The following is a 22,640-nucleotide window of genomic DNA, read 5'->3' on the forward strand; positions in this document are numbered from 1 at the left end:
ATATGTCGATTTATAAACATACTTGTCATTTTTTTTTTTGTCAATTTCTTTTACTGAAAATCTTAATAAAAGAACCCCATTAATATTTAGAAATAATTTAGGTTGATTTCACCATTAAAAAAAAATTAGAGCTAAAAATAATGTTAAAATGATTTTCATAATCCAGACAGACAGGATTGACCAGCATAAGTCTACAAAGTTGATGCAAGTTTTAGAAGGGTAGGTAGCTTCTGCGACCACTCAAAAGAGGGAAAGGGATTCATTTGCCTTAGATATTTGTGGTAACCCCTCAAGACAAGTCAGACTTTGGTCTGAAATTGGATCCAACGAGTTGGTAGTTGTTATTTGTTATTTCTGAAATTAGTTTTGAAGAAATAATCACATTCAGATTATGGAAGAAAACGATTTGCTCAGAAATCAAAACTGGGAAAAGAGATTTGAAGAAAGAAGCATTCATTATTACAAACAATTTTAATATCATAGAATAGAAAGCGCGAGGCGCGGACAATCTCAGGTTTTACAAACAGAGAGGAAAGAAAGTTGGAAGTGGGAAATAAAGAGTATATGCAACAGTGAAATCCCCTAACAGATTGGGAGAGGAGCACCGTTCCAGTCACTGAGACAATCCAGAAGAGGGTCTATGATCTTCCCCTCACACATTGCAGTAAACACCTTGTCGAACTCCTCCCCTGGTGACCTCACCTTTTCACCTGTTAGCAGCCCTGTTCCCAGCTCCTCTCTCACGAACTTGTACAGTGGGTATGACCTGCAGTCCTTGATTCGGTTCGGAATTGATGCGTTTCCACTCTCCAACCCTGCTCTTGTGCTCTCGACCTCTTTGGGCAAAAGGGCCTTCAACTCCTCCTCGAATGCCACTATTTTTTGGAAGATTGAGGTGCTGACATTCTTCTCATTTTCGCCATTGTTCAGTGCGTGTTCTACCAGAACTTGCCTGACCTTCTGCATCAGTGGATATGTTTCACTGCAGGGGTCGTCGATGTAGGCAAATATATACTCCCTGTCCACCACTTTGAGCAAGTCCTTCTCGCAGAATCTTGATGGGTGGAGTTCTCCATTGACTCCAGTGGTTAGAGTTTTCTTGGCTATGTGGCTTATAGTGTTCTTGACTGTGATCTTCAGATTCTCCTCCAAATGCCTCAAATCAATGGCTTGGCAGAGGGCAACTAGGTATGTGGAAGACATGAGCTTCAAGATATCAACCGCTTCAGCTGTTTTTCTGGAGGAGATTAAGCCCAGGGAGTTCACATCTTGGTTGTGTTGCTCAGCACTTTGGACATGGTTGGTGACAGGATTGGCCAAAAATTGGAGTTCTGAACAATAGGAAGCCATGGCAATTTCTGCTCCCTTGAAACCATAATCCAGACTTGGGTTTCGGCCACCAGAGAGATTTGATGGCAGCCCATTGTTGTAGAAGTCATTGACAAGCTCCGAGAACTGAGCAAACATAAGTTTTCCAATGGCTGCAATTGCCAAGCGGGTGTTGTCCATGGAGACTCCAATTGGGGTCCCCTGGAAGTTGCCACCATGTAGAGCCTTGTTCCTGGAAACATCAATCAAGGGGTTATCGTTCACTGAGTTTATCTCCCGCTCAATGGATTTAGTTGATGTTCGGATCACTTCAATCTGTGGGCCAAGCCATTGAGGGGAAGTCCTTAGAGCATATCGATCTTGCTTTGGCTTCTGCAGGGGATCCATCTCATGTAGCTTCTCGGCTTCTTTCACATAAGAGCTTCCATCTAGAATGTGCTCCATAATGGCTGCAGCCTCGATTTGGCCAGGATGGTGCTTCAATTTGTGAGTCAAGTGGTCAGTGAATTCAGGCTTCCCCTGCATCACTTCAGCGAAAATAGCAGATATAACTTCAGACAACACCGCCAGAACATTGGCCTCGAAAAGCACCATAGAGGCCAAACCAGAGCCAACTGCAGTGCCATTAACAAGAGCCAGGCCTTCCTTGGGCTGCAGCTCAAAAAATCCGGACTCAATTCCAGCCATTTTAAAGGCCTCTTCAGCATTGACAACTTCACCGGTAGGTCCAACAGCTTTGGAATTAGGCCTGCCAGTGAGAAGACCGGCAATGTAGGAGAGAGGAACCAAATCTCCAGAGGCAGAGATGGTGCCACGCAGAGGCAAGGATGGAGTGATGTTGTGGTTGAGGAGCTTGGTTATGGCTTCCAGGATCTCAAATCTGATGCCGGAGTAGCCTTGGAGGAGGGTGTTGATCCTCACCAGCATGGCAGCTCTTGTTGTTGAGTGAGGCAGCGTGTGGCACGAGTCTGTTCCGTTCCCAAATATTCCAGCATTCAAGAATCTGTATCAAGCACCAACATCCCAACACATCACCAACCATTTCAAGCTTTCAAATCAAAACAAGTACTTTGGAAAATAAAACCTAAAAAAAAAAAAAAAAAACATTTTACAAAAAGTGCTTTTGAGCCCCTGAATTGAACCAAACACACCCAGAAAATTTTCATTCTTTGGAACACGTGGACGAGTTCTCTTTCCTCGACATCTTCAGGAGATGTAGTTTCCATGTAAGCTAACATGAGAGAAGGCCACGTCCGTTCCACCAAGTCCACAAGGGGCTCACCAAGTGGGCTAGGCCGGTTCATCATGAATAAGTTAACACGTCAAAGTTGACAGGTTTGATGCGAGTCCACTGACTCACGAATAGTAACACGAGTCAAACAAAACCCAGGCCGAGTTCGCAAACATTCTACGTATGTGACTGAGAAATGACGAAAGGTGATAGTTTTACCTAATAAGCTCCTTCTGAAGGGCACCACCTTCTTTGGTTCTCCTATGTGAAGTCGCACCAAATCCAGTGGTGACACCATAGCTGTCAGTACCCTTGTTCATGCTCTCCATCACCCAGTCACTGCTCGCCTTCACGCCTTCTCTCGCCGCCTCCGACAACTCCACAGTCACATCCTCCTCCCGCGCTGCGATCGCCGCCACCTGCGATATCGTAAGCGTCTCACCACCCAGCCGAACTACCGGCTTCCGGTACTCCGCCACCATGCGCTTCACTTCATCCAAATGGCTCCCCTTCAACGCCTCCGCAGCCACTCCCCAGTTCAGCGGATCACTCACGCAGAAACTCTCGACCTTGTTGCTTCCGTGGCTGTTCATTGCTTCCATGTCTTAGAAGAATAAGCTGGTTTTTTTTCACGACAACCAATAAGGAAAGAGAGAGAGAGAGGAACTAGAGGGTGGTGTAGAGAGGAAATCGGAGAGTTAGGCTCTGAAATTTCCTGAAGTGTATGGTGACAGGCTTTTCCTTATATAGAGCGTTTGAGCCTTGGAGTCCTTAAAATTCCACAGGGTAATTGGTAGGTGGGCATAAGGCAGTGGGCAGGATGACAAAGTAGCTTCACGGGGTTTGTTGAAAACCAATCCAGACCCTTGATCTGTCTACGCCAAAGGCTCAGATGCTGCAACGTGGACATCCACGTGGATTTCGAGGTGGAGCCCGGATCCTCTTACTGGTCAAACCCCAAGACAAAAGTGGTGTGCGGTGAAGGGGTTGGTGGGATGTAGAAAACTATTGATATTGTTACGCTACGTAACGTTGTTTCAATTTCTCCAATCTGAACAGGTTCAAGAAAATTCACTCATTTTCTCTGGAATTTTCCAATCTCTTTAATCTCTGACACCTACCACCTATGTCACAGTATCCTGCTGCCATCATTAAACTCCTCCATCCCCGTAATATTTATAATAATTTAAAAAAATGTGACCATCAATCATTCAATTATTAAAACAAAAACTAACAAATATGAATAATTACTAAGGTTTAATCAGTGACAGAATATTGGTAAACCAAAGCAATTCACCGAACCCTGCCTTACGTCACATCACATCACCCACAGAGTAGCTGAAACATGCCTTGTGTTTTCCAGCCCATTTCCTTATTCTTCAGTTCCCATCACCATTGGTAGAAAACCACCTCCTTTCTGCAGGGGAAACTTAGTGGTAGACTTACCAACCCTCCCCATGTCATTACTTGTACTTTTCCATGGTGGTGGGTTTGGTTGTTGTCAACTTGTCATAGAGGCTCGTTTCAGTATCCAAATTCCCAATTTTTTTAATTTTTTTTTTTGAGGGTTTTATCAAATTAATTTAATATATCTCACCTACTTACACCCCAATTACTTCAAGATTTTGTCATCATCGTTATCTCCATAAGCAACCCTCAGCCCGAAACTGGGTTCTAAAGTTTATTTGAATCATAATATCCCCGTGGCCCTTTTAAGAGAGTTGCAACGGTAAATCAGACTGTTACATACATAAAATTTAGAATCTGTGAAGGAAAAATGAAGCAGCATGTGCCATTTTTAATCCAAGTGTATGCTTCTGGACAAGAAAGAGAAAGAGAAAGAGAAAGGAAAAGGAAAAGGAAAAGGAAAGAACCACCATTTTAATTGTGGCTCTTGGCAATTTGAAATAAGCCTTTCTTCTAGGTAGGACACCAAAAATATTCCCAAGTTGAGTAGTCCATGTCACACAATTTAGTATACTCAATCTTATTCTATTGTATCAGTTCTTGCATCAAACCAAATCAACATTTTGTACCTTCAAAGAAATAGGTGAGATGGGTTAGTGAAAATGCATGATTCAATAAAATAGGCTTATGAGATCCCTCTTGTCTCCGGTCTGACTCATGGCATGCTGCAGCATCATTAGTTTATAAGGTTGTTTCGAAAATGGGTTTTGTATGATGATGAGACTCAGGGATTTGAAAAAAATAATAATAATTTTTATTTGGTGAAATGGTCGTAGGGGCATGTATTCTAATAAACCACACGACTCCCAATACCATGAATTCAATATGCTAAGTCAAATTGGTAATCCCTTGCTGTGAAGAAGTTGGAAGTCAGATAAGTACCACAAGTTTTGTCATGGGTTGAGTTTGTTAACCCCATTTTTTTGAACAATTTTTGCAGATTCAACGTGACCACAAAAAATAAAATAAGAACAATAAAAGAAAAGAAATTCCCCAAGTGGGTTTTCAGTCATCATAAATGTTGCAAAATTGGTAGGTGGAGAGATGGGGAGACGTCAACATACAATATTTAGTAGGTGAAGTGTGAAGTGGTGAGGGCAAGGGGTCCAATGTCCATTTGGGACCAGAATTTTCCATCCTCATCTACCAACCAATTTGAGAGAGAGAGAAGCATGATTCATACTGTTGGCCCCACACAGTTGAAATGTGAGAGGCAAATGTGTTTTCAGGTTGTTGCAGCTTTGAGGTAGAGGTTGATGGACTCCCATTACTCATGAACAGAGGAATTCACAATTCAATGGGTGAGTCATTCCAATGAAATTAAGACTTGACCCTGGAATGGGTTTCCGAAATTTCATTATTTTAGGGTATGAAGCATATAAATAGGAGAATGAGAGTGGCAAGTGGAATGTGTTGATTGGGTAAATGATGAAAAGGATTGGCTGGCCCTTGAATCTTATCAACAACTGAGCCTGAGGAGTCCCTCCAAGAAAGTGGTAGGTTTGAAAGACATGGATCATGTGCAACTTGACTCTGCTGCTCCTCCCTTTTTAAGCTTTACCACTAGTGTTTCACACATTTATGGTTGGTAAGGCTGCCGACCCCGAATAAATTAACTGGTATTCACATTCCACCATCTAACCACAAATGCATGTGCCCTCAACCTGAAACATTTACTAAATACTATTTTTTAACCCAAAAAAAAAAAAAAAACAATTGTATTTCCTTATAAAATCAGAAGTTGATTATCAGTAATCCCTAAACTCCATTCCTCATTCCGGCTGGCAACAGTTCATCTCTGGGGTGACGCCAAGACATGTAGGGCTACTGAAACGAAATGAAAGTCATGCAGCCACCACGAGCTGCTAGGGAATGCTGACCAGTGCATTTCTGTGGGGTGTGGGGCTGCCTAAGCTTTTGATTCTTATACCCTTGACCACTAGAAATAAAATCATTTTTTCATCACGTGTATATGTTTTGAGTTACATACAATGCATTATCCATGTCCAGGGCAGCTAGCCATAGAATTGGTCCCAGCCAACAGCTATTAGATCCATGAGAAGTGAATTTACTGGTTGTTGGGCGGAACATACAGTCAAAACCCTCACTTCTACTTGGAAATTATACACTTTTTGAGGAACAAAAAACCAAAAAGATAAGGTCAAGGATACGAAATATGATCAGTTTTAGCTACCAAAAGATCGGAGAAGGGAAAACGCAAGAAGTATCAAGGAATCAAAAGCCACCTACTCTCCTCAAAGACCAAGTCATCTTACCAACCGAACGCATGGTCCCATAAAACTTGTCAAATGATCACTCATCTCTCTATATATACAAAAGCAGTGAAGCAGAGAGAGAGAGAGAGAGAGGTGAAAATCTAGACCGCAAGGGGCTTGTCGTGGAGATGGGATTGGGACCCAACTGGAGGAGCGGGAGGCCCATAGAACTGTGGAGCTCTTGCCGCTTCGCTTCGGCCGCTGGACCTACCCAGCAGGTAACAGGCAATGGCCATGATCAAGAATGCCAGTATTAGAGGAAGTGATATTATCACTACGTACCCCATCTTCCGATCTCCCTAACCCTGCATCATCATCATCACCATAGAGAATGATACATATTTGAATGAGATTCACCACACTTGGAAATTTCCCATTTCGCAAATATGGGCATGTTATCGTTTGGTAGCAACACCAAGAAAGACATTGAAATTGGTATCACACTTTCAAACGGGTTCTCGGAAGATGAGTTTGCTTGCATAAATCACTAAAAATATTGCTTTTTCATGTTTGAAAAAATGTAAACACTTTTAAGAAATGATTATAAAATGAAGATCGTCTTTGTTTTCACTTATAAAAATGAAAAAATTTTAGATTACCAAACAGGGAATGACCCATCCCATGCTTCCTCCTTTTTTCTTAAAGCCCAAATTAAAGGTAAATGGAATATTATAGTGGTATATACCATCTTTTTCTACTTTCAAGAATAAAAAATTATAAGCTTTTGTTTTTTCCTTTTTATTTAATTATAAATAAAACTTAAAATTAAATGAAGTTAAAAAAAATATTCTAAAGGATCAAAAAATTGAAAAATAAAGGGATAATATGTTTTTTCAAGTTATCAATTATATCCTTTATTGAACAAATTGTCTGTTTTTTTAATATTTTATTTTTTAGAAAAAATTGAATTATTTTGAATTTTTTTATTTAACAAAATTTTTAAATAAATAATAAATTAAAATTAAAAAAAAAAAAAAACAACTTAAAATCTAATTACTTTAATCGGAAAAGTTAAAAAAACAAATAACAACTAAGCTTGTAAACTACTTTAAAAAAAAATTGAGAGATGAAAGAAATTTTATTACCTCAAATCTAAAAGAATTGTGTTTTTTTCTTTGAACATATCATAAACATGTAGAACATAAAACTTAATTTGGCAAAGTATAGCAGTATCAATCATATATACAGGATATCCTGCAAATAGGATGATCAACAGAGTCTTAGATGGCTAAAGCAAATCATTCAATTGGCTGATGATGCTACATGTTTTAAACACAAAGGTTGAATCAACTACTTCTCTAATGGAAAGGGAGCATAAATATTTCTTATTTTTCTCAAGAAATAAAAAACTGTGCTGGAAATTCATCAACCAAATTCAAACTGAAACATGAAAGTTGGACAAGATGTATGAGATATGAAATCTTCTAAGCTATGAAGAGGAACATATATTTGAAAATATGCCCTTTTTTAATATTACTTAATATTTATATATATATTTGGCGTAATTCATAGAAGCGAACCAGAGGTGATGGATAAGGCGTTCTAAGCTAAAATTCTCTGTAAAGGGAAGCTAAAATTAAGTGTAGATGATGGGAAAATAAAGGCAAATAAATAAAGCAGAAGATCATGGTGGGTACCTCCGTACCTGTATTCAGAATCTTTGATGATAAGACGAGCGCAAGACACAGAGAAAGAGGAGGAGAGTAAAGAGAGAGAGAGAGTGAAATAGAAGACGAGAAAGTGGTGGGGGAGTTGTGACATGTGAGTGGTGATGGCGTATAGCTCTCCACGTGTATCTTCCTTCTCTGGGACAGGGACTTTGCTTTCTTAAAAGTTCGTTTATGCTGATATTCAGAAATCGGGAATATTAGTAAAAGCGGGTCTGTTTTTTAATTTTTTTTTTAACTTTTGACACCGAAAATAATTTCCTTTCAGATTTTAAAAAGTTAAAATGTTTATTTATTTTTCACTTTTTAAAACACTATTAAATATTAAAATTCTATTAAAAAAAAAAAAAAAAAAAAAAGACAAACACCATGTAATTTTAATTTTAAATTTTCATTAACAATTTTCTTTGGGGTTTTACAATGAAAAGTGGCGTGGCTTTTGATTAAATCGTCAAATGGGTATGGATGAAAGTTTGAATCTGCATCATTGATCATTGTGTAATGAAATCTGACCCTTAAAACAAATAAAATGAAGGTTTATAAAGCTAAAATTAAAGTATAATAAAATGATATGATTCCAAATACAACCAGTTACCAGCCCTTTCTTTTCACAGTAAATAAATGTGTGTTAGCAATGAGACTGATAGAAAAATAATTGATATAACCACAAATCAATTACAAGAATCCATTATGTGCACAAAATATTAGTTAAGTGGGGGTAGGGAGGAGGGTGGAGGTGTGATGGTGAGTGATGCGAAGGGTGAAGACAAGAACCTCCAATTTCTCAATAACCTACCAACCCACCTACCCTTTGTCTCCTCCCCTACCCCCGCCTTAATAATGAATACGAATATTGGGTTGGCAAGCACCATCAAAGAGACATAAGGAACCAAAACCAAAATTGCAATCACATTTTTCCACCTTTCTTCTACCCAAATTTTTCCTTTTTCCATTCTGCTGCAATTACAAATCCAGTCATTCTTTTTATCCTATGTATATATATCATACATGGAAATAACATTTGCAGCAAAGACTTTTAATACACATGAGAGAGAGAGAGGGAGACAAGGGGGAGAGGAGAAAAAAAGGAAAGAGGGAAACCGGGCACCCTGATCTAGTGTATGAACTGCTTTCCAAAATCAAACAGCTCAAAAATCATTGACCCAGTTGAGTTAACTGTAGACAAAACTATGAGCCATAAGACGATGAAGTCGGAAGTTTTCGCAACCCAGACCCCATATTATCGTGGGTTCCAACAGGTTTGTTGGATAAACGACGCTTGTAGCGCTTGAGAACAGATGCCAGATTCTCTTTTCCTTTGGGGAAAGCCACATCGCCAGCTGCAGTCCCTGTTCTACCCTTTCGGCAAGATATAGCAATCTCCACATCCTTGATTATCTCTAATAGCATAGCTGCACTCGTGCATTTCCCCTTGACTGATTTTACCGCAGGGGGCAAAATCCCATTTGAGACTGGTGGGCTTGACCTTTGCTGGTGTGATGCTGGAATTTGAAGGCAGAAGCATGGGAGCATTGGAGAACGAGGCTTTGAGAAGGCCAGGTCGATTATTCCCTGTAGCAAATACAGTTCACATCACGATGAAGAAATGGTACTGTTACAGTCACAAACACGAGAAAACCATATGGAAAATGCAAAATAGAATGAATATCGATGTTTCTTGCCACTTTATTCACAGGTGGGCTTAAAGCGTGACACAAGAATAAAAAAATGGAGCACACATACATAAGCATGGACACGAGGGTTTCCAAATATATAGCAAATTAAAGAAAATTATTTTTTAAGGTATCTATAAGCGTAAATGCAGCACAAATGCAACAATCACAAATCAATACATTCATTACATAACATAGCTGAATTGAAGATGTTTCAAAGAATGAATGCTACAATAGAAATAACAAAAAAAACAGCAATCTTAAGCTATATTTGTTCCCTAGAAAATTTTAGGGAAAATGAGGAGGAAATAAAATAGAGAGGAAAAGCAGAAGGAACAGAAAAAAAATTAAAGTCAATAAATTATTTTTATTCCTTCAAACTCATTTTACTTATTTTAATTCTTCTATATAAAGATTAAATAATTTAAAAATATATAAGTTTATAACTAATTTTAATTATATTTGATTTTTTTGCATATTTTTCATGGTAAAACCAAACATGAGAAAATTATTTTTCTTTCCTAAGTACTTTCCTAGAACCAAACATAGTAATAAAAAATTATGATATGTGAGAGTTAGGACTGCCACTGCTTGAAAACCAGTTTAGACTTCACAAAGATGGCCTGGTAAAGTTGCCGCAAAGATGAAGAAGTACACCAGTAAGGAGTAATTTGGTGTGAGTTGAAGACACAAAGCCAAGAGGGGAAGCCCAAAAAGAACAATAGCCCAAGTTATAAGAAACTTTCACCCAAAAAGATAAGCTACCAGAAGAGAATGGAGGAAAAGGCATGGCCCTAGACATTAAAGTGAAGGAAAAGAAATTGTGGTGCTGACCCCAAGCACTGAGACAAGACATTGTTGAATTGAGTTGTTTGGTGCCCCACTCACTGGAAAAATAGACATCAGTATGCCTTGGATCTTGCTCAATTCTATGTAACAAGAAGCAAACTTAAATTTTCTCACCTCTACTAGAAAGGGGTGATAAAAAATTATCCAGAGGATATTGAATCTAGATAAGGTTTAGACCATGACAATATAAATATAGTTGCCAAATGAGCCATTTGATGCCATGATTTCTCAGGAAAGAAGCTAGCTCAATCAAGTTGTCTTGATAGTTGCAGAAATAATCATGGCAGATTGCTCCCTAAGGGACCCATTAGTGGAGAAATTTGCTGCATTAAAGATGAGCATATCTTATTTGGTCATTAAGGAGTAGCTATATCTTCTCAGAGAAAATACTGATTTTAAATCAGGCCATGGACTTCAATCAAGTGATATTAGCATAAACAAATAGCAGAGCATTTTCAAAATTTACCTGAAGACGGTTGAGTACATAAGTATATTTTCCCCATAGCTCTGGTCGGCTTTCCATAAAGGACAGATCAAGAATTCGATGAATGCACCACACCCCAAAGCTTATTACCAAATCCACTCTCCATACACAGCCCTCTCCACAATGAGGAACCGAGGAAACAAGCAGTTGTGCAGAACCAGATTTCCTATCAGAAGAAGAGTACTGAGCCTCCCCATGTTAACCCCCCAGCTAATATCTCTGGTTTCAGCCTCATAAAGAAATTTCTCCCTCGCAGCAACACGATAAATAAGATCCTCATCTGCACCTTCATTCGGTCTAAACAACCAATCAGATCCTTCCAGTTTGATGAGCCTCACAATACAATGTCGGAAAGATTGAAGAAGCTTGGCCTCCAAATCCAGAAGAGAAGAAGCATCTCGAGTAATTGAATTTGGCCTACTTCCAACTCCTTCACCCACAACACTACGAGTTTTATCAGCCACACCAAACTGCTCAAAAGGCTGTCTAGACCAGAGGGATCCAGTGTCTGAACTTGTACTCAATGGCAAGGAAAAAGGATCTCTATATGCTTTTGATGGAGAGAGTTCATCAAATGCCAGAGGACCCCGGGTTGTCGAACCAGTATTTGAGTACAGGGATTGTTCATAGGTTGAATGATCAATAGATGTGCGATCATAGGTTGTTCGACCAATAGATTGCCCAAAACCAACAGTATTGTCCCATTGAGCACTCCTATCAGACAAATATAAATTCCGAAGAGGAACTGAGATTCCTGAAATATCAGGCAAACTATGGTACTTCTTTGTATTGGCTGGAATCCCCCCAGTCTCGGCAGGTCCTGAGGAGCACATTTCATAATATGCTCTTTCAGATTGCAAAGCACTGTTTCTCGATACTGCACGGTTCTGAAAACCAGATGCTTGTACAGAGCCTAACCCATTTTGCAGCTTTTGCCCCAAAGCAAAAGAAAGTGGATCTCTATAGTTTGCAGGGCCCAAAGAAGGGGATTTTGGGGGTGTTGACTCAATTGGGGGATTCATATAATCCGAACTTTTATCCTTAGCAATACGACTGAGATAAGAGGCAATCTGATATCCATGTACAGTGGCTGGCTGATAATCCAAGCCATCAGAAGAGGGTGGAAGACGCAAACTAGAGTAGCGCCTCTCACCAGCATCAAGAACATTGCGGCTGGAATTTTGCACATATGCATCCAGCATTTGAATGTTGTTGGACCAAAATGAAGAAGACCCCCTTTGAACCCCCCTATAAGAAGAATCCATACTGCTTTGCATTGTCTGCTGCCTGGGGGAATCATATAAACTTGAACTGATCAGGGAATCTGATCCTCTTCCTCCCACAGATGGGAAGTACCCAGTAAATTCCTTCTTGATACTGTCCACTTTCAGTGAGGAAATCGCAGGTTTTGAATCTAGCCCCAGCAACAAATCCAGTTTCTTAGCCTTTGCTTCTGGAGTTGCCTGACCATGGAAATCATACAATTGTCCCCAAAACTCATCAAGAACTGCAGCTAACTGACGTCTTGCAGCACGACCCAACCCAGCTAGTCTTGAAAGACTTCCAGTACCATTCCCACCTTCATCACTTTTCCCACTGAGACTCCTAAATGATCCTGGACCCTCAGATGTCAAAGAAGGGCTGCTTCCAGAAATCTCTTTGGAAGCTTCTTCAGGCTCCCAAGCATCTCCCTCCTCGTCATCCTTCTCAATCTGTGAGTCTCCTTCTATTCCAACAGTCTTTTCAACTGGGTCCACTGATTCAATCTTCAAGGTGCTGGTATCCAGCAAGTGAACATGAGAGACTTCATTAACCACAGTGGTGGGTGATACTGACTCTACTGTGGATTCTGGTTTCTCTGAGTGACATATTGGGGAGCTGGGAAATGTAATATTAGAACAATTCTCTTCAATAGTAGTCAATATAGGCCCGTGATCAGAATCCATGATTGTTTCAGGCAAATCAAGATCAAAATTTTCCACTGGCATATCCAAATGACTCCCAAAGGATTTCTCCAACGCTGGTGCTGGTTCTTGCTTGTGAACAGGATCCTCTCCATGATATCTAGAGTCCATAAAATCGATTTCCTCTCTCTCAAAGGATGGCTCAGTTACAGCCTTTGGTGAATCCCAGTTCCATGCCTGTGCATCTGATCTGGCACTAGCAGATTTTAATGGGGTGGCAGCCAGCCAAAGCATAAAACAGAGTGATGTACATGCAGTGGTGAGTAGAAGAAAATATGAGCCAGATGTAGTATTCCCAATGTTCCATCGCAAGTTACCCACCCAATCACTGTTTCCAAATATCATCTCTACAACAAATATGATCTTTAAGCCAAGCATCCCAACTAATGCAACTACGGCGAGGAACTCCACAAACTGAGAAACTTTGTAGACACCCATTATTGGTCTTGAGGAGGCAACCCGGACAAGGGGGATGACAGAAGATGGAAGGAACATAGCTACCATAACCTGCATGAACAAAAGCAACTGATATGCCCCTTCAGCTCCTGAAGTCCTCACACAGTAGAGGGCTGGAATAATCGCAATTATCCTGATTGTAGCATGATGAAGCCATCCAGGAATGTCCATTCTCAATAAATGATGCAAGACTACTTGTCCGCCAAGATCCCAGGTTAATGCTGTGATTTGATTACATAGAAATAGAACCAGTAAAAAGAAAACAGGTGCAATTGGACTCCTAAATACCTGTATCAATGTTTTGAAAAAATAAAATTTATTCAGTATTCATCAAATTAATGCAGAAAATAAAATTGCTCATGAAGCAATTATCTAAACAGGATTTGTTAAATGTCAAAAGGAACCAGTAATAATGGAAAAGTTGAACCTGATCCATTAGAGACATAGCATCCTGAAATGTAAGCAAAACAAGGCCTGTGCTATAGAACACATTTGCTGCAGCGTTCATCAGCACATAATTCAGCAAGAAAATGCCACTGAAGACGAATAAGATCGCAAAAATATGACTATGACACAAAGCAGCTTTGGAAACATTTGGTAGTCCTTGATGCCGCTGCAAGAATATGAAAGATTAACAAAAGTTAGAACTTCGGTGAGAAAACATATGAAGAAAATGCTTAGTTAAATCACAAAACAATTCCTATAATGAGGAGGATTTTAGGACTCCTTCCTCACAAATGAGAATAGCATAGTTTCTAGGAATGTTACAATTTGAAAGAAATATTACTGTCCTTAAATTCTGCATGTTCTTATTGCAGCTTGATTTTTCTCCAATGTGGAGGCTTACATGGACAATCTAGACCAATCCATCTTATTGGAACACAGGGTAGGCCACATCAACAATGCATTTATTCACCTCAGCCAAGAGGCCTCTTTTCAAGTTCTACCCCATAAAAAATTAGGCCAACAGAAAGAGAAAAGGAACTGTGAAACAACAGGAAAACCTGTTTCTCAAGGAAATCACTAGAATACTTTGAAGTACATATATGAACATATGTATAGATATGCATGATGTGATTTTTTTCTCTGGATCTACAGTAAAATAAGTTGAGTTTTATTGGGAATTGGAGCAACAAGAGATCCAACCAAGACATTGATATGTGAGTGCCCCTTGTTCCCAACATACATGCATTAAATGTAAAGAGCATCTTTTGCTCAGATATTTCACTGTTATATGAGCACATGCATCCATGCCTACTAACACCATCATCTACCCCAGCAGAAAGGAAATAATAATGTCATTATGTGTATGTATGATCAAATCAAAAGAGGAGAGCCCCAAGGTATGTGGATAACATCCCCAGAAAATAAGAAGACTTCAATAGAGCATAGTCATGAGCAGATAAATCTCCAGAAAATGAAAATATACAACATGACAAAGATCTAGATCAACAATTGCTGTGCACCAGTAATCTATCACAACTTTATTAACATACTGATACTTTATGACCATATTATTTGTTATTTATCAATAGAAAAGCTAAGTATTCACCATGAAAATTGTTCATATTCGAATAACAAAGTGCCACATGTCAACAATCTAACAAGACAATATTGGTAGATCAGTAATTCATTTATCAGCTCAATCAGACTAGTGAAATAGTACGAAGCACAAAAACAGCATATTATTATATTATGACTTAATGAAAATGTCTCTGTGATACCCGTCAGCATAATAAGGAAAGAAATAGGTTGGCACTTGGTCCGTTCCTTAGATAGTTATTAGTAATCATCCCTTCAGAAATTTAACTCATTGATGGACAAGTAATTTGACCTTGCCATTTTCATATATCTCTGTACTTTTTCTTCCTCACCTAGCTTATAGCTCTCATCTTGCACTGTTAAGATGTGCATGGATAATTGGCATCAAAGAATTAACACCACATTGTTATACACAAGATAAACACACAGACACAAAACTACTTCATAGATAACACTCCTTGAAAGGCCCCATGATTACCAGATCGGGGACAAGAAGCAACCTAAACTAGGAGGCATTGTCATATGCCACTTAACAAAGATAAGTTGCCTTGTAAAGAAGAAATCAGTACCAATTACCAATTCAAGAAAGTATGGATGCACATAGCATGTATTTTAGTAATAATAAGCATTGCCAAGAGCTTCTATAAATAGTAGAAACCATGCATGATACATTCCCAAATGCACCAATAGCAGTTACAAGTTGTTAAACAGACACTGAGAATACACCTGACAGCAACCTGAGGTAGAGGTGCTTTCAAGTTATGAGAGATTACATGAAATGTTGCATATGGGAAAAAGACATGATTGAAAAATGTGTTCAAGGACCATTACATTGGCATGCAGCTTCATCCTAATCCAAATCTACCTTCTTCCTAAACAATAAGAACAGCCAAGAACTAGATAATAACACAACTGGGTCAAAGTCTAGTACCAATATGCAGCATACATACCGGTCCACTCTGGAAATATACATAGCAAAAGAAATAACTGACCAGGCCACACTCACATGAAAGCAAGCATACCCAACCTAACCTACATCAACTAATCCTCAGCCTAGGGTTCAAACTTGGAAATGTGGGGCTTGGTCTAAAGTTGATTAAACTATAAATAACCTCCCAATTTCCTCTTATACTATTTCCACAGAAGAGGACCAGTTATCAAAGTTAGCCATTCCTCAGTTTAAAAATACCCCAGTTGCACATAGTGCCATCCCGTAAAAATCAACTGGGAAGATTTCAATTCAGGGACTGGCGTATTATAAGGTGAAGAGAATATGACGTGGTAGAGCCCAAATACACACATGATTTTCATATCATATGGTCCAAAACCGTAGGCCATCACAACGATGTGATAAATAAGTCACATTGCTCAATCCAAGTATTTTGATCAGAAATCTTAAAGGGGAGGAACCTTTCCACCTTTCCACTTTCCCAAATATCAATCAAAATTTATGGATGTATGAACTCAGTTCAGCTCAACAAAACCATACCTCAATCAAAAGGATCAATAGGATTGGCCACATTTTGACTAATGGTATGCTAGTTTCAACATATTTGCCCTGAGACCAGTTGTCTAAAAACCATGGAGCTAAAAATGCAGTATAGGCAGTTCATAATTTAAAGCTAGCGACTAGTCCCCAAAAACAATAATGATAATAAACTATCACATTGCTCAACCCAACTATCAAGCTTAGCAGCATCTCTAATGTCTAAAAACCTTGTTTTTTTTAAAATCCTCTTCATGTCCTTTCAGTAACTATAATCCCTTTTGAACCTTTACCGAAGCATGCATGCAAGCACATACTCATGCCTATACATTTAGAGAAAGGGAAGAAGAAAGGGAAGGGGATGTGGGGGGATGGATGGAAGACACAACACACACACACACACAGAGGGAGGGAGGGAGGGAGGGAGGAAGGGAGGGAGTTACCTTTACAATCGAAGAATGGAGATAAAAATTATGAGGCATAATATTAGCTCCAAGAAGACTCATCAATGCAAATGCACTCTCCCCACTGAACTTTGTTGGCATCCCATTAATTGAAAGTGGAATTTCTGGTAGACTGATGAGTACTCCAAGAGCATAGCAAAGCAATACAAAACCTACCATCCATATGCATAAGAATTTTGCCTTGCCATTTTCCTGTATATGAGCATTAGCAATATTAAACTGATTTTCTATGTTGATGTAGAATAATGGATGTGAAACAAAAAAGCAAAAAAGTAACCAGGCTTACCAGGAGGGTGGCAAAAAGTGGAAATAAAACAGCATCAATAGCAGTCAAAAAGACACAGCTGAACAAGTCTGCCCCAAACATGAGATGAAGTCCATGGGCAATGCCCAGAATCTAGCACAAACAATTCAATTATATGTCAGCAATGGAACAAGAATCATTGTCACTTGTGCTTCTGCTATATGACAATTTGGATACAAAAGAGTGTATATACTATAACGAAGAATGAGAATATACCATAGTAAGGTCCAGAGCAATCATGGAAAGCTCTGTTTGAATTCCAAGGAGCATGCATGTGGACTTGTCATACTCATCACTGCAAATCTTTGGTATCACAAAAGGAAAAAATTATGCAACCATTTAAAAAATCAATAACATAAAAAAGTAAAATAAAACAACAGTCTCATGCATATAAGAAGTTCTTTGTAATCCTGAGCACTAATATTTGCCATTCAGAATTTGATGCAACAGAATCATCACTTATATGTATAATACTGGCATAAAAGAAATGATACCTGTGCAAGATCTCTTCCGGTCACAACACCAATCCGGGCTGCCAAACACTGGCATAAAACAGCAGCAAAATTGAATACAAGCATTAGAGCAACCAGATCAAACCCAAATCGGGCACCACCCTCAACAACTGCAGCCCACTTTCCTGGATCGACATATCCAATTGATATCAGAAGCATAGGAAAAACAGCAGGAAGGAACTGATGCCGAACATCTGGCATATGGTTAGCGTTAGAAATCTCAGCTTCCATATTGTTTAGTGATTCTCCAAACAACTAGAAATCCCGAGTCCACTATGATACGATTGATTATTCTAGGTCACCAAAGAGCCTCTTAATAAGTGCCAACCTCAATAATTTACATGGTTGCTTATTGCAGACTTCTTTCCAGTACAACATCGCTGGTCTTCACAAGTCATTGAATCAGACATTTGCAATTTCTGTGGTTAATCACAACCAAGTGTACCCACCACATATATCCTAGCTAGATCCCAGGTCTTTGTAGAATATAAACAAGTTCATCCACATACATCCCCTATATCACAAACCCCTTGATCCACTTGCTTCAATCAATCCTAAAAGCTCTTCATGATAGCACATTTAGTTCCATCAACAGCTGGCTTGACAAAATTTTTAGTACTAGCTGAAATCATCAGATGGAAATTGGACCCTTTTGAACAAATAGGGCATGTTTTTTACAAGCTATTCGATTTCCTACTAGCCTGCCGATTGTAACTAGAACTTTAATTAAAATCAAGTTAAACTCCTTCCCACAACTTGAATTTCAGCATAAAGATAATACAGTACTTCATCCATCATCCAGAAAAGCAATCCCAAATACATACATATTGCCAAATCACTTCAACCCTCGAATCCAGCTTCAAGGTCTAATCCTGATTCAGTAAGCCACATTAGACCCTGACACAAAATATATATATATATATATATATATATATCAAGACACTTGAGAAAAATAATCTTCCCATTTAGCAAGTTTTAGAAACGCTGAAATGATAAAATTTACAAGATCAACATTTAAACAGAGTACATGAGGCTGAATATGACTTAGGAATCGACCGTACGACGTTATCCCCAATGAGGGTTTTAGTTTGCATTAACCAAGTTGGGCCACTAACGAGAAACTTACAGCTTCAACCAATTTACAACCTAAAACCATCACAAAAATCCCAGTATCATGCACTACAAGAGATTCTAGCATCATGAACCATAAGAAATCCCAGAAAAAGAAATTTCAAAAACCTACTGAGTCAACCAAGTAATAATCTCAATTTTTTGTTAAAAGCATGGTATTTGAACAAGTTCACTTCCTCTAATGTGGAATACATCAAGAGGGTTGCCGCGAATTCACTACAACCCCACAGAGAAAAAGGAGAAAAGTAACAATATCAAATGTTTTAACGGTCCAAGTATTCACTCTGCTTGTATCAGCATAATTTTTACAATGATAGCTCTCAGAAACTATCAAGCAATCCTAACAAAAAAAGATCAGCACCCACAAATTACAATTAATCCACCAATAATTCATGACAATTGGAAACCTAAAATCAACAGAATGCAAAAAACCCCATACTGAAAACCCCACCCAGATCTTCCCACAAAATTACCAAAACAACCCAAAATAGAACAAGCAACACAAATCCGCAACCAAAACCAAAAACCCTAATCCCAGCATCGAAGTATCAGAGCCCAAAACCATAGAACAAGAGCAAAAATGACCCAAAAAAGGGGAAAAATTTTCAGAAACGGCCGCCAAAGGATTGACATGGATCTGAAAAAGCAAGTAAAAGTCAGCACAGATTTCTAGAGAGAGAACACAGAGAGATTCAACGCATGTCCGTACAGTCCCATTCATTCAGGAGGTGGGTGTCCTTCAAAAACGAAAAAAAAAACCCAAAAAACAATCAAATTGTTTACCTCTGGGGTTTTCCATTTTCCCCAATCTCTACAGATCAGATGCTTTTAAACAAGCCACGAGAGAGTTAATCGATTTATAAAGAGAGATAGTGAAAGAAGAGAGAGACAGATAGAAAGAAAGAAAGAAAGAAAGAGAGAGAGAGAGACAGACAGAGAGAGCTGTGGAGGTGTGAGAAAGTAGAGTGAGAAAAATATTTGGGCAGGGAGGAAATATGGTGTTGTTTTGTGAATAAATCATTAAGTTGAAGGCAATCTTGAAGGAGAGAGTAAAGTGGAAAAAGAAAAAGGCTCACATCACAAATGTTAAAAAGGCTTTTGTGAAAAAAAAAGCTCCTCAAAGACAGTTAACCTTTTCTCTACTTTTTCCTCTCATTTATATCTCCCCCCACTCCGTTCTCCACTCTCCCCTCTCTCCCATCTCTCTCTCTGCTCTATTTCCATTTCTCCAAATTTATCTCTTCCCCACCTTGAAGAATCTTTTTCAAGCAACTTATCTGGATTCTTTCATTAAACTATAAAAATAAATTATTTCTATAATTAGGAACTACTCATTTTACAGTTAGTTACTCTTGAATCAAAAGTGATCAGATTCCATTCCTAAATAAACATCTTCCATAATATTTTGTCAATATAAGATGCATTAAATCAAGCTGATTTTTCTAGACACTTTGAATTAATGAAATACAACATGGGCTCCAATATCAATATTGGGCTTAGTTGGTTCCCCATGGGAAAATATCTTAAAAAACCATTTTTCACTCACTTCTTCAATTGCCCAACAAGTAGTGCCCCAGAAAAAAAAAAAAGTTTTCACACTTGGGTCTCCTAATAAACCCTAGATTTGTACCTCAAAACAAGATTTTGACAACACAAATTTTCCTAAAAATTGAAAAATAAAAATGATCTCATTGGATACGCCCCCCATTGAATGCCACTAAGGGTTGTCTGGGTCAGGCGCTTAGTTGATATTGTGGTATGGAAAAGCGTGGAAAAGGCTAATCTCATTGTTCAAAAATGGTAATGATAGCCTAGTGGGGGGGGTGTATGTGTTTGCTTCATATTATCCAGTGAACAACAAGAGCTAATGAAGACCGAAGAGTTGGGCAATTAATGGGTCCAGTGTAGACAAGTGAGGTGATGTGTAGATGTACTGAATTATAAGGACACTCCCAAGTTTAGACTTTGCATTATTTATGACAGGCAGTTAATGTACCCCGTGTCCTTAATCCAATCATCTTTCTTACACATCCACAGCACTTTCGCCCTCATCTCTCCCCCCCTCCCCCTTTGTCTACTTCTTCCTAACATGTCCCCATCACCTCTACGCATTTTGGAGCTTGTCATTTGATGTACCAAAATTTTTCGTGTTCATTTCATGATGTTCTTTACTTGATTGATGTTTTGTTATCTGAGGCTGGGGCTGGGGTTTTCTTTTTCCTTTTTTTTTTTTTTTTTTAACCATATGGGTTTGGAGAGATTTCACATGGGTTCAATGAGCAACAAGTTTCAGAAAACCCATATGATCCAAGGTGGGAATGAGACAACCCATTTATCAGACAAGTGGAGGGAGATAAGGATGAAAAAACAGAGAGAGAGAGAGAGAGAGATTAAATTGAAATTTTGCAATTGAAGGTGGACTTTTAGTCTTTTACAGGTCACGTGTAATTTTCATGGGATGATGATTAGGGATTAGGTCCATAAATAATGGAAGATAAGAGTTTTTTAAAAAAAAAGTAATGAATGGGAAAAGAAAATGAGCACACGGCAGTACCTCATGATAGCCTATAGCCAATAGGGTGTATAGTATAGGCCTCAAAACCCACCATAAAAATGAAGAAATTATGGGCACTTATTCCATCCCGATTGGCACCACCTCGGCTGCTTCTGGGTTGGAGTCCAAACAAATGAGGGTAATGGTTAAGAAAAGATACGGCGGAGGGGGAGCTGGGCATTGATTTAGAAGGGTGTTGACTGGGTGAGATTGATGGTGTGGGACAAAGGATGGCCCATGAATAATAAAAACAAGGGGAGTAGTGAGTGAGTGATGGGAGAAGTGGTGTGAGTTGAAGAATTTTGACAATACTTCTCAGACAAATGGATAGGCATTCACATAACTTCAAACCCATATCCTCCAAAACCATCTTATCTTCTTTCCCTATTCCTTTTCTAAGTATAACATCAAATAAAATCATTTCCATCCCTCTCCCTCCCTTTCTTTTATCATAGAATTTGACTTCACGTTATATACCTTTATTTATTTATTTATTTATTCATTTTAATATTATTTTAAATTATATTGTGTATCCATCTCTTATTTTAAAATTATTTTAATAAACACCAAGTGCTTATCTTTAGGGACCTAGTGATTATCTTTAGAAAATAAAGGAGATGCCTTGATTGTGTATGTTTGAAAAAATAGCTTCTAAGAATTGTTGTTTTAAATGTTTTTTTTTAAAAAAATTGAAATATTTTCAAACATTTTTATTTATAATATTGGTTTTAAATTTCATTGAAGTGCTCACAATTTGAGACATCACAAACATCTCTTATATAAATATATTGTGAGATATCACAACTACCATCATATAAATACAATGTCGTAATTATGTTTCATGAGATTAAAAGGCCAAACAGACAAATACTCATCACGAGGTCAAATAAAATATCGCGTCGATATTATGATAAACTTTGATATCATTCTGAACTCAATCATATAAATACTGTTCACTTTATGCCCTAAATTGATAATATCTAAATGATTCGACACGAAATATCACATTTACAATAATCTTCAAATATTCTGAATGAGATTAGTCAACAAGTTACTAAAAAATTATTCTCTATCCATTGTGATTTACAACATGTTTTCGAGTTTAAAAAAAGATTATATTTTTAAAAATAGCTATCAAAATGACTTCTAACTACTCTATTCAAAAGCACACTCAAACTCATTAAAAATACAGCTTTGCGGATTGCGAGGCATTGTTTGAGCCTAAAATAACACCAACATTTATATGGGAAG

At 38.4% G+C, this 22,640-nt stretch overlaps 2 protein-coding genes and 1 long non-coding RNA gene across 3 annotated transcripts; all 3 read right to left on the minus strand.

Moving 5' to 3' along the window:
• Positions 1–419: 419 nt before the first annotated feature.
• Positions 420–3,280, minus strand: LOC117920417 (phenylalanine ammonia-lyase). Its single transcript, XM_034837921.1, has 2 exons — positions 2,780–3,280; positions 420–2,332 (listed from the first exon to the last, which is right to left on the minus strand). The coding sequence occupies exons 1-2, from the start codon at positions 3,160–3,162 to the stop codon at positions 583–585; spliced, it is 2,133 nt and encodes a 710-aa protein (XP_034693812.1). The 5' UTR covers positions 3,163–3,280; the 3' UTR covers positions 420–582.
• Positions 3,281–5,959: 2,679 nt separating this feature from the next.
• Positions 5,960–8,081, minus strand: LOC117919922. Its single transcript, XR_004652153.1, has 2 exons — positions 7,949–8,081; positions 5,960–6,608 (listed from the first exon to the last, which is right to left on the minus strand). It is a non-coding gene; the product is annotated as an uncharacterized LOC117919922 (long non-coding RNA).
• Positions 8,082–8,854: 773 nt separating this feature from the next.
• On the minus strand, positions 8,855–19,957 carry LOC117921128 (ethylene-insensitive protein 2). Its single transcript, XM_034838922.1, is given in 9 exon segments — positions 8,855–9,542; positions 10,959–11,173; positions 11,176–13,684; positions 13,824–14,009; positions 16,868–17,080; positions 17,175–17,285; positions 17,409–17,495; positions 17,687–18,576; positions 19,619–19,957. Coding segments are annotated over 8 exon segments (3,954 nt in total). The 5' UTR covers positions 17,936–18,576; positions 19,619–19,957; the 3' UTR covers positions 8,855–9,158.
• Positions 19,958–22,640: the final 2,683 nt, after the last annotated feature.

Source organism: Vitis riparia, chromosome 8 (assembly GCF_004353265.1).
Source record: "Vitis riparia cultivar Riparia Gloire de Montpellier isolate 1030 chromosome 8, EGFV_Vit.rip_1.0, whole genome shotgun sequence".
NCBI lineage: Eukaryota > Viridiplantae > Streptophyta > Magnoliopsida > Vitales > Vitaceae > Vitis > Vitis riparia.

Coding starts and splice junctions, on each gene's coding strand:
- LOC117920417 (XM_034837921.1), bottom strand. CDS start 3,162: ATGGAAGCAATGAACAGCCACGGAAGCAACAAGGTCGAGAGTTTCTGC. Junction 2,333..2,779: donor CTTCAGAAGGAGCTTATTAG/GTAAAACTATCA, acceptor TGCTTGATACAG/ATTCTTGAATGCTGGAATAT.